A 14398-nucleotide genomic window follows, 5' to 3' on the forward strand; every position below is an offset into this window, starting at 1 on the left:
GAGACGGTATGCAAGAGTCGAGGTTAGAGACTGAAGTCCGTGATAAACTGTACCTGCCATGCAGTTATTCCGAAATATTGCTATTCTGTTAGACACGAGGTGGAATTTAGGGGTTGTGATTAGATAGTCTCACACACCGCTGTTCTGATCATCGGTCCTTATTTCCACGGAAGTTGCTCAATATCCACAGGGCTTGGAAACATGCATACGCGCATGCAGGAAAAAGAAAAACAGAATATTGGGTAGCGTCGTACTGTATGACAGCTCGCTTAATTTCTTCAGTGTCAAAGTAACCTGAATTTCCATGAGGGAGGGCAACGTCGCAGAATCCTTATTCTTCTAGATGATCGTGTTACTTTACACGGCGTTTCGGATCCGCTGCTAATATGAAGCTACTTTAAGGTTGTAGGTTTGACTCACACATCCTAACCTCAACATGAATTTTATTTGTAGCTGTTGTAGCTACCTTAGCTCTAAATGGTTTTTGTCAGATATGTCATCGGGATGATCTTTGCATGGCGTTTCTGGTCCACTGCTAATACGGATCTACTTAAGGATATGACTCGCACATCTTAATCTCAACATGGCTCTTTTTCTTTAACTGTTGCAGCTGCCTTTACCCAGAAGGGCTTTGTCATGTCATTGAGATGATCGTGTCATGGCGTTTCTAGTCCGCTGCAATTACGAAGCTACTTTAGGGTTATAGGCGGACTCGCGCATCACAATCTCAACACGCCTGTTTGTCTTTATGTATTTCAGCTACCATAGTCCAGCAGGGTTTTGTCATCGGCATGATCGTGTCGTTCGGCATGGCTTTCCTGGTCAGCAGCTTCGTCTACCTGGTGGTCAAGGAACGGCAGGTGGGGGCCAAGCACCTGCAGGAGGTCAGCGGGGTGGGACCCATCGTCTTCTGGGGCGCCAACTTTGCCTGGGACTACTGCAACTACCTGGTGAGTGAATGGTCATGGGTGGAGGAGAGGAGGGGGTGCACTGTGTGAACGTCAACTCCCTTCCACCTAAAAAAAAAAGCATAAAAAGAGAGATACAAGTTCTGATTCCGAGGCAATTTCTAAGGTCAGTATGCAAAATTTTGCTTATTCGGATAAAAATAAAATTTCGGAGGGGTGGGGCATGCCCTCGTACCCCCTAGCAGTCTCAGGAGCGCTTCGCCTCCTCGATTTACACTTTTACGTTCTAAGTGCATCCCTCCCGACCCCCAACCCCCTGATGTCAATATGCCAAATTGATTCTGCAAATTACCCACCCTGGACTGTTTTAAAGATGTGGGTTTTGTTGCGTCGTTTATCGTGTCGCATTTAAACAAGTAGTTTTACACAGTCACCCAGGAGTTTAAACGTTGACCTCTCAATGAAAGTAGCAGATGAACTGCAGGAAATGTATTACGACGTGTGCCTTTTTCTGGTGATTGTGTGCAGGTTCAATGCCTTTTTCTCGTGATTGTGATTGTGTACAGATTCCAGGCCTTTTTCGCCTGATTGTGTGCAGGTTCAATGCCTTTTTCTCGTGATTGTGTACAGATTCCAAGCCTTTTTCTCGTGATTGTGTACAGATTCCATGCCTTTTTCTCGTGATTGTGTACAGATTCCAAGCCTTTTTCTGGTGATTGTGTGCAGATTCCAAGCCTTTTTTGCGTGAGTGTGTGCAGATTCCAAGCCTTTTCCTGGTGCTTGTGTGTGGATACCAAGTCTTTTTCTGGTGATTGTGTGCACATACCAAGCCTTTTTCGCGTGAGTGTGTGCAGATTCCAAGTCTTCTTCTGGTGATTGTGTGCAGATTCCAAGTCGTCTTCTGGTGATTGTGTGCAGATTCCAAGTCTTCTTCTGGTGATTGTGTGGAGATTCCAAGTCTTCTTCTGGTGATTGTGTGCCGATTCCAATCCTTTTTCTGGTGATTGTGTGTAGATTCCAAGCCTTTCTCTCGTGCCTGTGTGCAGATTGCAAGGCTGTTTCTCGTGATTGTGTGCAGATTGCAAGCCTGTTTCTCGTGATTGTGTTCGCGGGTTTCAACCCGGAGGCGTACACGGGAGACAGTCGTCTGGGTATCGTGTTGCTGGTGCTGATGCTGTACGGTTGGGCCGTGCTGCCCTTCATGTATCTCTTCTCCTTCCTCTTCTCGCAGGCCCCCACCGCCCTCGTCCTTACCATTATCTACAACGTTCTCAGCGGTTAGTACAAATCCAAAAACAGAATTAAAACATTACCTCTCCGGCATCTTGCATCTATCGACGATTTTCAGATAAGTTCATTATTAATAATTTGTACCATAAGTGTGTGTCTGCCTGTTTACGTAAAAGACGACTGTGTCGACGTACCTGTAAATGTAACGTTTTATTTTGTTGGTAATCTTCAGAAAAGATTGAACTAGTACTTCACTTTAGTTCTCAGCAGTCACGTGACGTGATTATTGCACAGAACATTCACTTTAAACGTTTCAATAACCTACAATTCTTGTTTTTTTGATTCAGCGATAAGTTGTCATAGTTTTCTTGTTGTGTACACTTTGAATAAATAATTTGAATGTTTTGTTTAAGGTTTTCCTAAATTGAACCCGAAAGTGACGTCGTGAAGATTTCAGTGTCAAAGCTTCATGCAGTACGATTCGCGAAGAAGGCTTCATCAAACGCTTACGCATAGACAAAATGAACAATTAGATTAAAATTACGCTTGAGTTTGCCATAACTCTGCTTTTTTGCAAACGTTTTTGCGACTTTCCTTGCTGCTAACTTTCCATTGGGAGGGAGCGACACGACTCTCCCAGCAATGGAATAATTCAGTAATTAAAATGCAAAAAGTAAGAGAAAAATCGGATGCCTGTATCAAAAAGCAAGAATTGTAGGTTATTGGAATGTTTAATTATTGACAAAACAAAACATTACATTTATCAGTACGTAAACCCATTGGTCTTTTAAATTTATAGACAGAAAGACAGACAAACACTTTTGATAAAAATAATGAGATGAAACTTGCCTCCACTGCGTCGACGTACTAAACTTGGCCAAAAAATTATTGCAACAACTTTCGCACGCTAACAAAAACGCTAAAACGCAATCCATTTTAGTTCAACTATATATGCTGGAAAAGGTAATTATGTCCACCGTTGAACGTTCATATCATTTGTCCGATCGGTGGTAATTTGTATAGGCATCCCGTTACAGCCTGTCAAACAAGGTCACCCCTAAAATCGACCTGACAAAAACCATAGCCCCGTGTTTTAAAATCTGCAAAAAATCAGAATGTGCACTTACCAAACACTTCTGACTACCCTTCGAAAGGCCATTCAATTTCCAGTTCAAAGCATTTTGTTTGATGCACCTTACTTCTCTAGTCTTTGTGTATCCTTTTGACAAAACGGAGGCCGGAATCACTCAGTTGAATCGAACTCCGACCAAACACCACGTAATAACTAGGTTAATGTATGCACTCGCGTGAACAAGAAACTGTCGAGCTTCACAGATGTCGTCGTTAGGTAGTTTTGTTTTTTTTTTACTACCATAGGAGGATTTTTGAACTGTAAATGCACTCAGCTGCAACAAAAACGCTAAACGAAGGCTGTGAGCTGCACTGTGCCTTTAATATCAGGCTTTATTGAAAGCTTAATCGCAGACAAAAAGAAACGTTCACAAAGATGTCTACTTTTGAGTTTGAATTTACGCTTGCTGGAATATTCAATTTACTCTGCTTTCTTGCACACTTTTGTTCAATTTCTGTTGCTGTTAGATTTCATTTGGAGGGAGCGACATGAATTTTCCAGCAATGGGATGGATAATCTAAGTAAAGAAAATGTTATTCTTCTGCGTTCCTCGGCTGAAACTCCCACGTACACTCTCGTTTTTCCACGAGTGGGTTTTCACGTACATGACCGTTTTTACACCATTTAGGCAGCCATACGCCGCTTTCGGGGGATGCATGTTTGGTATTTTCGTGTTTTTCTATAACCCACTCTGACATGGTTTACATGATCTTTTCCGTGCGCACTTGGTCTTTGGCTTGCGTGTACACACGAAGGGCGATAAGGCACTAGCATGTCTGCACATACGTTGACCTGGGAGGTCAGAAAAACGAAATGTTGTGACAAAATAATGCCCGTGTTGCAGGCACCGTGACCACCATGATTGTCACCTTCATGACGTCACAAAGGGACCTAAAAGACGTTGGTCATGACATCAGCTGGGTGTTCCTGGTGCTGTCCCCAAACCACTGTTTCGGCATCAGCTTGATGGACATGTACACCAACTACAATCGCTTGGATTTTTGCACCAAACGCGAGTATCTGGAGTCGTGTCATCGTACCCCCGGGCCTTGCTGCAAAGGAATAGGTGAAGGTTTCTTTCGCGTTTGTATGAATAGATTATTGTCGGAAATAACTCTGTCAGGATGGTATTGGTTGTGAAATGGTGAGTAGTGAAACCAGTCAGTAGCGGGGGTGTGTGTCTCGTACACGTGACCAGGGATGTCGTTAGGCGTCGGACATCGGACATAGACCGATTAAGAGGCTCAAATGTCCGATTCACATAGCCGCATGGCGGTCAGATGTCCTATTGTTTTGAGCTGAGCGCTGAGCTAAGAACTCAATTCCTTCGGACAGCGCGATATTCGTTAATGTTCCTTTCAAGATACACATTTTCAAAAAGCGACCAAACACTCGCGTACAGGACCACAGGTGCACTGAAGTTGTGCAGTGCGGATCTTGCGTTTGGGTGACACAGCAAGCGTCATTCTTGAAAATGAAAAAATGAAAAAATTCTGCCGTCCTATTGAAATTTCTGAAAGCGGTCATATGTCCTATTGATGCTGAAGAGCTAGGACATTTGTCCTATAGGTATGAATTTGAAGCAACATCCCTGCACGTGTACAGGAACCACGTGACATGCGTTTGTCTGGGAACAAGGGTACTCACTCTTTCACAACCCATACAAACCTAACAGAGTTATTTCCGGAATTCGTCTTTTTACAGGTGTGGTTAACAAAGACAATTAAGCTGGACCCACATTTAACCGAGTGGCACTTTTAAATTGTTTTTGTTTCGGTGATTTTGTTTTTACATTTAGTCAAGTTTTGACTAAATGTTTTAACATAGAGGGGGGAATCGAGACGAGGGTCGTGGTGTATGTGTATGTGTCTGTCTGTGTGTGTGTGTAGAGCGATTCAGACTAAACTACTGGACCGATCTTTATGAAATTTGACATGAGAGTTTCTGGGTATGATATCCCTGGACGTTTTTTTCATTTTTTCGATAAATACCTTTGATGACGTCATATCCGGCTTTTTGTAAAAGTTGAGGCGGCACTGTCACACCCTCATTTTTCAATTAAATTGATTGAAATTTTGGCAAAGCAATCTTCGATAAAGGCCGGGGTTTGGTATTGCATTTCAGCTTGGTGGCTTAAAAACTAATGAGTGAGTTTGGTCATTAAAAGTCGGAAACTTGTAATTAATTTTATTTTTTATTAAACGGTCTAAAAAAAAATTCATCTTATTTCTTGTCGGTTCCTGATTCCAAAAACATATAGATATGATATGTTTGGATTAAAAACACGCTCAGAAAGTTAAAACAAAGAGAGGCACAGAAAAGCGTGCTATGCAGCACAGCGAAACCACTACCGCGCTAAACAGCAGGCTCGTCAGTTTCACTCCGTTTTGCACAAGCGGCGGACTACGGTCATTGTAAAAAAAATGCAGTGCGTTCAGTTTCATTCTGTGAGTTCCACATCTTGACTAAATGTAGTAATTTCGCCTTACGCGACTTGTTGTTATGTTTCATTCGTCCTTGGAAAGTTATGTCCGGTTTTGCTTTGTTTTGGTGTAAACAATGTTGTTTTGTTTTTTCTTGGATGAATGTTTTGGTTTTATTTGGTGTGTGTGTTGCTTTTTTCTATCATTAAGCGATTCGTCCGTATGTTTCATTCATTTGTTGGTGTGCTCTTTTGCAAAGAAATTGTTTGAAAGTCAGGACGCACAAAAAAGAGAGAAGACTTGGGGAGGGGAGCAGAATATTAAATAATCACTAGAGGTCGCCAAGCTGCTGTAGGCTTTAACTTTTGAAAATTCTTTACCATTTTCAACCACTTAGTCTTACATTCATTTGTTATTTTCTTCATGAACACAACTTTGATGGATATTTCCCATACTTTCCGGTAATGGTGGCAAATTCCGCGCAAATTTAGCCGAGCGATCAACTGGCTTGGTACGTATTGTCACTGTCTGTGTATTTGTTTTGGGACACGACAAATAAACTTTGCGTGCCCTTATAACAAGCTTGACTAAAAACTGGTTACAAAAAACAAACCATCATGTTTGCACTTCGCACACAGGCAAAGGGTGCAGTTCGGGCCCTGCATGTTTGGACTTCAGCGACAATTATTTCAGCTTTGAGTACCCTGGCATCGGTCGCTCCGTGTTCTTCATGGCTCTGCAAGGCTTTGTTTTCATGACCTTGACCCTGCTCATCGAGTTTCACGTGCCACAGCGTCTGGCCTACTTTTGTCGCGGCAAGCGTGGCACGAGCTACAGGGATCTGCGGCTCATCATGAACATGCAGCTGTCCGTACTGAACGGAACGGTGACGGACGACAGCGATGTGGCCGAGGAAAGGAGGCGTATCAACTCCACGGATATCGATGAGCTGTGTAAGTGTTTTTCGTTTTCATTTTTATTTTTACATTTAGTCAATTATGTGTGTGTGTGTGTGTGTATGTGTGCGTGTGTGTGTGTGTGTGTGTGTGTGTGTGTGTGTGTGTGTGTGTGTGTGTGTGTGTGTGTGTGAGAGCAATTCCAGCTAGCTATCTGAAGTAGATTGTGTTGGAATGTATTGCATATGTATTGAATATTCCTAGTGTACAGCATGGTTGAAATAAGACTTGTCTTACGTCTCAGGTAAGACAGACTCCCTGTTGATGGTGAACCTGTACAAACACTACGGCGACCTGGTGGCGGTGGATCACATGTCGGTGGGGGTCAAGCAACAGGAGTGCTTCGGCCTGCTGGGTCAGAACGGGGCGGGCAAGACCACCACCTTTAAGATGCTGACTGGACAGGTCATGGCCAGCTCGGGCAACGCGTACGTCAAAGGACACGACACCAAGAACAACATTAAACAGGTTACACTGAATGTCTTACAAATGTTGGGATTGATGATGATTGATTCAGAGTAAAGTTAATAGTGAGGTTAATGTGAACTAATTTTTTTTAAGGAATTGCGTATAGGAAGACGTGTGTCTATGGTCATTTAGCAAATAATACTTAATTACATTAAGTAGCTTATCATGTTTAGACTAAAAACATACACAGATTTTGTTCTTAAATCATGTGAAGTTGTTGAAATCCGTTCACTTTTTTCCGTGTCTATATCCTATACCTATAAGGTTTTAACTATACCTAAGAATCAAGCAGATTTATACAGTTTAAAATGAGATTTTCAATTTTGTTTTTAAACTTGATGAATCAAACATTTCATAAGAACGTTTTGTGGGTGTATTTTTTGTATTGTTTGCAGGTGAATTCTAACCTTGGTTACTGCCCGCAGTTCGACGCCGTACACAATCAACTATTTCTATTGTTTGCAGGTGAATTCTAACCTTGGTTACTGCCCTCAGTTCGACGCCTTACACGATCAAATATTTCTATTGTGTGTAGGTGCAGTCCAATCTTGGTTACTGCCCGCAGTTCGACGCCTTACACGATCAATTGACCGGTCGAGAGACACTGACCATGTACGCCAGACTGAGAGGCGTGCCAAGCGAGAACATTGACGACGTGGTCAACAGTCTGATCGACATTCTCTTGCTTCACTCGCACGCTGATAAACTGAGTTCAGCTTACAGGTTGGTGGACAGAAATGGTTATCAAAATCAGAATAAAACAAGTCGCGTAAGGCGAAAATACAACATTTAGTCAAGCTCAGTCGAACTCACAGAATGAAACTGAACGCCTTGCATTTTATCCGCAAGACCGTACACTCGTAGCATCGTCTGTCCACCGCTCGTGGCAAAGGCAGTGAAATTAACAATCCAGAAAAGCGCGGTAGCGGTTGCGCTGAGGAGGATAGCACGCTTTTGTATAACTCTATTCTTTTTAACTCTCTGAACGTGTTTTTAATCCAAACATATCATATCTATATGTTTTTGGAATCAGGAACGGACAAGGAATAAGATGAAATTGTTTTTAAATCGATTTTGGTAATTTAATTTTAATCATAATTTTTATATTTTTAATTTTCAGAGCTTGTTTTTAATCCGAATATAACATATTTATATGTTTTGGGAATCCGAAAATGATGCAAGATACGATAAACGTAATTTTGGATCGTTTTATAAAAAAATATATTTAATTACAATTTTCAGATTTTTAATGACCAAAGTCATCTATTAATTTGTAAGCCTTCAAGCTGAAATGCAATACCAAAGTTTGGCCTTCGTCGAAGATTGCTTGGCCAAAATTTCAATCAATTTGATTGAAAAATGAGGGTGTGACAGTGCCGCCTCAACTTTTACAAAATGCCGGATATGACGTCATCAAAGACATTTATCGAAAAAATGAAAAAACCGTATGGGGATATCATACCCAGGAACTCTCATGAAAAATTTCATAAAGATCGGTCTAGTAGTTTACTCTGAATCGCTCCACACACACACACACACACACACACACACACACACACACACACACACACACACACATACACACACACATACACCACGACCCTCGTCTCGAATCCCCCCTCTATGTTAAAACATTTAGTCAAAACTTGACTAAATGTAAAAACCAAGAAAGGTATGTTATTGGAACGTTATATTTATAACAAAACAAAACGTCACGTTCACATTGTGAAGTGTTGGAACGTTGGCAGTCTATTTGTTTTTGGATTTCTGATTATCAAAATCAGAGTTTCGGATTACTTCTTCTGACCTTTTGAAATAGGTGCGTCCCGATTGCCAACAAACTACACCAAAGATCTTCGTGGAACTTTGCATGTGACATCTTCCAGATGATACCCTCACATGCCGCCCCCCCCCCCCCCCCCCCTTTCCTCTTTGTTTTAATAAAGATGTTCATGACGTCATATCCGTCCTTGATAGGCTCCCTGCTTCACATTTTGCTCACAAGCCAACTAGAAGAAGAATGCTTTGCTCTTAATCAATTTATGACGTCATCCAATAGTCGTATTACAGACGGAACTTTTCAGCAGGCGAACGTAGTACAGTTTGGTTCGGTTTTAAAGGCGGAGTGGCTTGAATAGAATAAGAAACAAAAAGTTTGGACCCTAACTAATACCGAGCTGGCCGTGATAAGGCAGAATAAAACAATTCTGTTGTTCACAACCGGAAGTCGCCATTGTTTATGGGGTAGGCAACTCTTCACCAGAGTAGAGTCCCTTTTGTTGTCATTATTTTTTCGTCTGTTCATGTAAGCAGAAGAAAATAAACAAATGAGAACCAATTCAATTCGGCGGTTACTTCCGTGTTCGTAATTAATACCATAGAACTGTACATGTTCGCATTAGTGAATACTTGATCACAGATGTCGAAAGGTGCCTGAACAGACGAGAAATAAACAACAAAAGGGACTTTACTCTGGTCAAGGGTTCACGGGAGTTGCCTGTCCTATAAACGGAGACGACTTCCGGATGTGAACAACAGAAAACAATAACATTTTGCCTTATTACGGCCAGCTCGGTCTAAGTTAGAGTCAAAACTGTTTTTCTTATTCTATTCAAGCCACTCCGTTTATAAAAATAAAACAAAACTGTCCTACTTTCGCCCGCCGAAAAGTTCCTTCTGTAATATGACTATTAGATGACACCATACATTGATTAATCGCAAAGTTTACTTCTAAGCTTTGTGGGCAAAACGCCTGCTTCCACCATAATTAGACGGATTTCGGTCAGCAGAGACTAAGTCTCGGTCAGTTAAAGCTTTTATACATTTTTGATGTGTATAGCCTGACAGATTGACTGAATTTAGTGGCATCGCTTTGTGCGACTTGGGTTGCTTTTCTTTCTGTCAGCGGGGGCACCAAGCGCAAACTGAGCACGGCCATCTCCCTGGTCGGGGACCCAGCCTTCATCCTGTTGGACGAGCCCTCGTCAGGTATGGACCCCGCTGCCAGGCGTCACCTGTGGAACGTCCTGTCACAGGTCAGGGCCAGCGGTAGAACGCTGCTTCTTACTTCTCACAGGTGAGTGTGCTAACGACACACTTTGACACGCTCACACACTCTCTCTCATACACGCACTCTCTCTCATATACACACGCACGCACGCACGCTGGCACGCACGCACGCACCCACACAGACACACACAAGCACACAAACACACAAACACACAGACACATAGATAGACACACACACACACACGCGCGCACACACACACACCGGCACACACACACGTCACACTCTCGCATACACACACGCACACACGCACACACACACACATACACAAACACATACACACACACACAAATACACGCGCGCGCATGCACACGCACGCACGCACGCATACCCGCGCGTATAACAACATATCTTTTATATTTGTATTGCCCATGTTTCTGTTGAATGTATTTTTATTATGTTATTGTTGTTGTTGTTGTTGTTGTTGTTGTTGAAGAATTAAGCCCAACATTGTTGACTATTCCCACGCAGCATGGATGAGTGTGACGCGCTGTGCACGCGGATCGCCATCATGGTCAACGGCAGCATGCTGTGTCTGGGCAGCCCCCAGCACCTCAAGAACAAGTTCGGACAGGGCTACACCCTGGTGGCCAAGATGGACACCTCGGACAACGAAGAGACGGGCGACAATTCCGACAACGTGCAGCAAGAGTTCATCTCCTTTGTCCAGAGTTCCTTCCCCTCTGCTGTAGTGTTCGAAGCCCACCATGGATATGTTCATCTTCAGGTGATTGTTGGAATTTGTTTGTTTGTTTGTTTGTTTGCTTAACGCCCAGTCCACCACGAAGGGTGATATCAGGGCGTTGCTGCTTTGACATTTAACGTGCGCCACACACAAGACAGAAGTCGCAGCACAGACTTCATGTCTCACCCAGCCAGTCACATTATTCTGACACCGGACCAACCAGTCCTAGCCAGGCGGAGCAGCCACTAGATTGCCAATTTTAAAGTCTTAGGTATGACCCGGCCGGGGTTCGAACCCACGACCTCCCGCTCCCCGGGCGGACGCCTTACCACTAGGCCACCGTGTTGCGGTAATGTTGGAATTGTTTTCTTCTTCAAACAAGTTTTTATTCGGGCAGTTTTCATTTTGTCATGCAATGCTCCCCTAAAATGCGCATGTCTGCCTGATCGACAGAGTAAAAACAGTCGTGTAATTAATTACACACGTAAAAACCGAGTCGTTCAAAAACATAAATGCCCAGAACATCAGGGTATAATGCATACGACGGAACAGAACATCAGGGTATAATGCATACGACGGAAAACGACATGTTCAATACAATAGACAAGCAAGACATATACTGCTTAACAAGGGTGTGATATGATACCCGCTTCAGCATGAATGTTCCATGATTCATTTCTGTATTGTGAATAGGCCTATGTTCATCAGATTCAACGTTATATATGTGGAACAGTTAATTTAAGAACATGTTCTGTGTTAGCTTTACTTTATCGATTCTACATTTGTATACACAATTGGCTTGCAGTAAAAAGCAATCAAAACCTTCATCAGTTTTATATATATGTGAACGGTTAGATTACAACTCTGTCGAACCATTTGTCTTAATTGATTTCCTTGCAGGTGCCAGCTGGAGTACCATTGTGTTATTCGCCTACTAATACTTCATCTGTCAGTCTTTCCTGTTGGTGCATGAGTTCTTTGTTCGCTAATGGGTCATCTGTCTGCCCTCGTAGGTGCCAGAGTTTCTTCGTTCACTAATGCGTCATCGGTCTATCCATGAAGGCGTCAGAGTTCTTCGTTTCCCAATCCGTCATCTGTCTTCATTTCCGAATGTGTTCTTTTGCTCAGTAATACGTCATCTGTCTGTCTTTCCCTGCAGGTGTAAGAGTTCTTCGTCTACTAATGCGTTCTTTGCCCACTATTGCGTCATCTGTCTGTCTTACCATGTAGGTGTTAGAGTTCTTCGTTTCCCAATGCGTCATCTGTCTTCGTTTTTGAATGCGTTTTTTGCTCAGCAATACGTACGTCATCTGTCTGTCTTTCCCAGCAGGTGCAAGTGTTGTCCGCCTACCAATGCGTTCTTCGTCCACTAATGCGTCATCTGTCTGTCTTGTCATGCAGGTGCAATAGTTCATCGTCTACCAATGCGTTCTTCGCCCACTAATGCGTTATCTGTCTGTCTCGCCATGCAGGTGCCTGACCCGAACGTGCAGCTGGCAGACGTGTTCACGCTGATGGAGCGAGCTAAGCGCGAGCAGAACGTGCAAGACTACACGGTGCACATGACGACATTGGAGCAGGTGTTCCTCGCTTTCGCCCGTCGTCAGAATCCGCCCAAGGAACACGGGACCACGGGAAGTCTGGCGGCCCTCAAGAAATGCTGCTCTTGCGGAGAGAAATAAAGGAGAGAGAGAGAGAGAGAGAGAGAGAGAGAGAGAGAGAGAGAGAGCGAGAGAGAGAGAGAGAGAGAGACTTTTCTGTTGGTGCCATAGCAACAATAAATGGTGCCATAGCAACAATGAAGAACAGATGGATTGGAGGGAGGGGGTAGGCCGTGGGAGAGGGAAAGGGGGGGTTGGGTGGATGGCAGGGTGAGAACAAGTTGGAAAGAGGAGAGAAAAAGGGGGATTGGTTGGGAGATGCATTGAGGGAAGGGTACGGTTAACATTAGTTGCCAAAGTTGGTTCACAAGATAAAAGGAGGCCTAACTAAATGCCCCTGCTCCCCCAAATTTAACGCACACGCACACACACACACACACACACACGTACACCCATACACGCAATAAGCATCGTGAGTGTTTCAGTGATTATATTTCAGAGTGTTTTAATAGCGCAAAATGCAAGCGGCATTTTTCCTTCTCTGCTTCAGAGGTGATATATCAGGAAGAGGCAGTGTCGTTATGCAAGACGGGCGCGAAATTGTCAGTGGAAAGTTTTTGTGGGACCTGTGTGGGAAGCCCACGAGTCTAACGAAGTTTATCCCATAACCTGCCTCTTTGTCTCTGTTAGCTGAAGAGGTGAATATTCTGCATATTCCATCACAACCATATATGGATATCCCATCACAACCGAGTTTCGATCTCAACTGTCATTGGTCATTGTCTTTGATTTCAGAGTACAATTGAATAATTTATAGAGGTCATCTGCATATTCAGAGTTTACAGATGGACTACTTTTTTCAACATACGACTGAAATATTTTGTGGTGTCAAAGTCAATATCACGTATAGGTACAGGCCTACATGTGTCAATATTGAGAAAATAAAGAATACTTCATACGATACACACATTCTGCATGGATTTAAAGAGCGGAGTCGAGATATTTAGCTGGCTGAAGCGACTGCATGGTCAAAGGCATGTTCAACGAGTATCGCGAGTGGGATCAAGGGACGATACTCCCTAATTTTTACACACACAGCCATCTACACGTGAGAGAGAGAGAGAGAGAGAGAGAGAGAGAGAGAGAGAGAGAGAGAGAGAATCAGAATCAGAATGTTTATTTGCGAAAACTCATATTGTTTATAGCAAAAGGGTGCTGGGGGGTTGGGTAATCGAACGATCCACGAACATCAGTGTACACATTGGTTTCAGTCTGTTACACAAAAACAATGCATCGTGATTCGGTCCGAAGCATCCAACTTGCAATCCAAGTCGGGAAATAACTTTTCCGTTTCGAACACGGTATTGTTCCATATCGATCGCGGTATTGTTCCATATCGATCGCGGTATTGTTCCATATCGATCGCGGTATTGTTCCATATCGATCGCGGTATTGTTCCATATCGATCGCGGTATTGTTCCATATTGATCGCGGTTTGTCACAAACACACATGAAATATGTGTGCCCTGTAGTTTAGCGACAACAGTCAGTCTGGCATGGCACGGAGGTAGCACTGTACCAGTGTAGACACGACATGAAGGTCAGTAGTGAGATGGTCGATTTCTTCTCTAAAGACGTTGCGGTCGACTTGGGGCAGACGCCGGACACACGGGGGCGTTTCCTCCTCTTCTCGGAATGACGTTGTCTGTGCTGTTTCGCAGTCGTATGTCAGGACGTAGTCGTCTCCCCTTGCAAACAGCGTCTTCTTTCCACCTTTTCTTTCGCACACTACTTTTGTGAGAGTGCGGTTCCTCTTTCTGTTTAACAGTTTCTCTCTAAGTCGCACGTTCTTTGAGCAGTGTGAGGCTAAGTCGTAGACATCATCTGGTTCAAACTCACGGTCCGTTGCTGCCAGTTCAGCTGTAGTG

The 14398-nt window shown here is 43.4% G+C and overlaps 1 protein-coding gene across 1 annotated transcript in view; it reads left to right on the plus strand.

The window, feature by feature from the left end:
* The window catches only part of LOC138964233 (phospholipid-transporting ATPase ABCA3-like), a 46903-nt gene extending 34288 nt beyond the window's left edge, over positions 1-12615 (plus strand). The window contains exons 17-27 of the mRNA XM_070336128.1: positions 760-950; positions 1987-2185; positions 4115-4286; positions 4436-4454; positions 6029-6044; positions 6332-6616; positions 6876-7117; positions 7653-7840; positions 10023-10193; positions 10656-10911; positions 12342-12615. Coding sequence (XP_070192229.1) covers positions 760-950; positions 1987-2185; positions 4115-4286; positions 4436-4454; positions 6029-6044; positions 6332-6616; positions 6876-7117; positions 7653-7840; positions 10023-10193; positions 10656-10911; positions 12342-12551 — 1949 coding nt within the window. The 3' untranslated portion in view covers positions 12552-12615. The remainder of the gene's footprint in view (positions 1-759; positions 951-1986; positions 2186-4114; positions 4287-4435; positions 4455-6028; positions 6045-6331; positions 6617-6875; positions 7118-7652; positions 7841-10022; positions 10194-10655; positions 10912-12341) is intronic.
* Positions 12616-14398: the final 1783 nt, after the last annotated feature.

The sequence above is a fragment of the Littorina saxatilis genome, linkage group LG4 (assembly GCF_037325665.1).
Source record: "Littorina saxatilis isolate snail1 linkage group LG4, US_GU_Lsax_2.0, whole genome shotgun sequence".
Lineage (NCBI taxonomy): Eukaryota > Metazoa > Mollusca > Gastropoda > Littorinimorpha > Littorinidae > Littorina > Littorina saxatilis.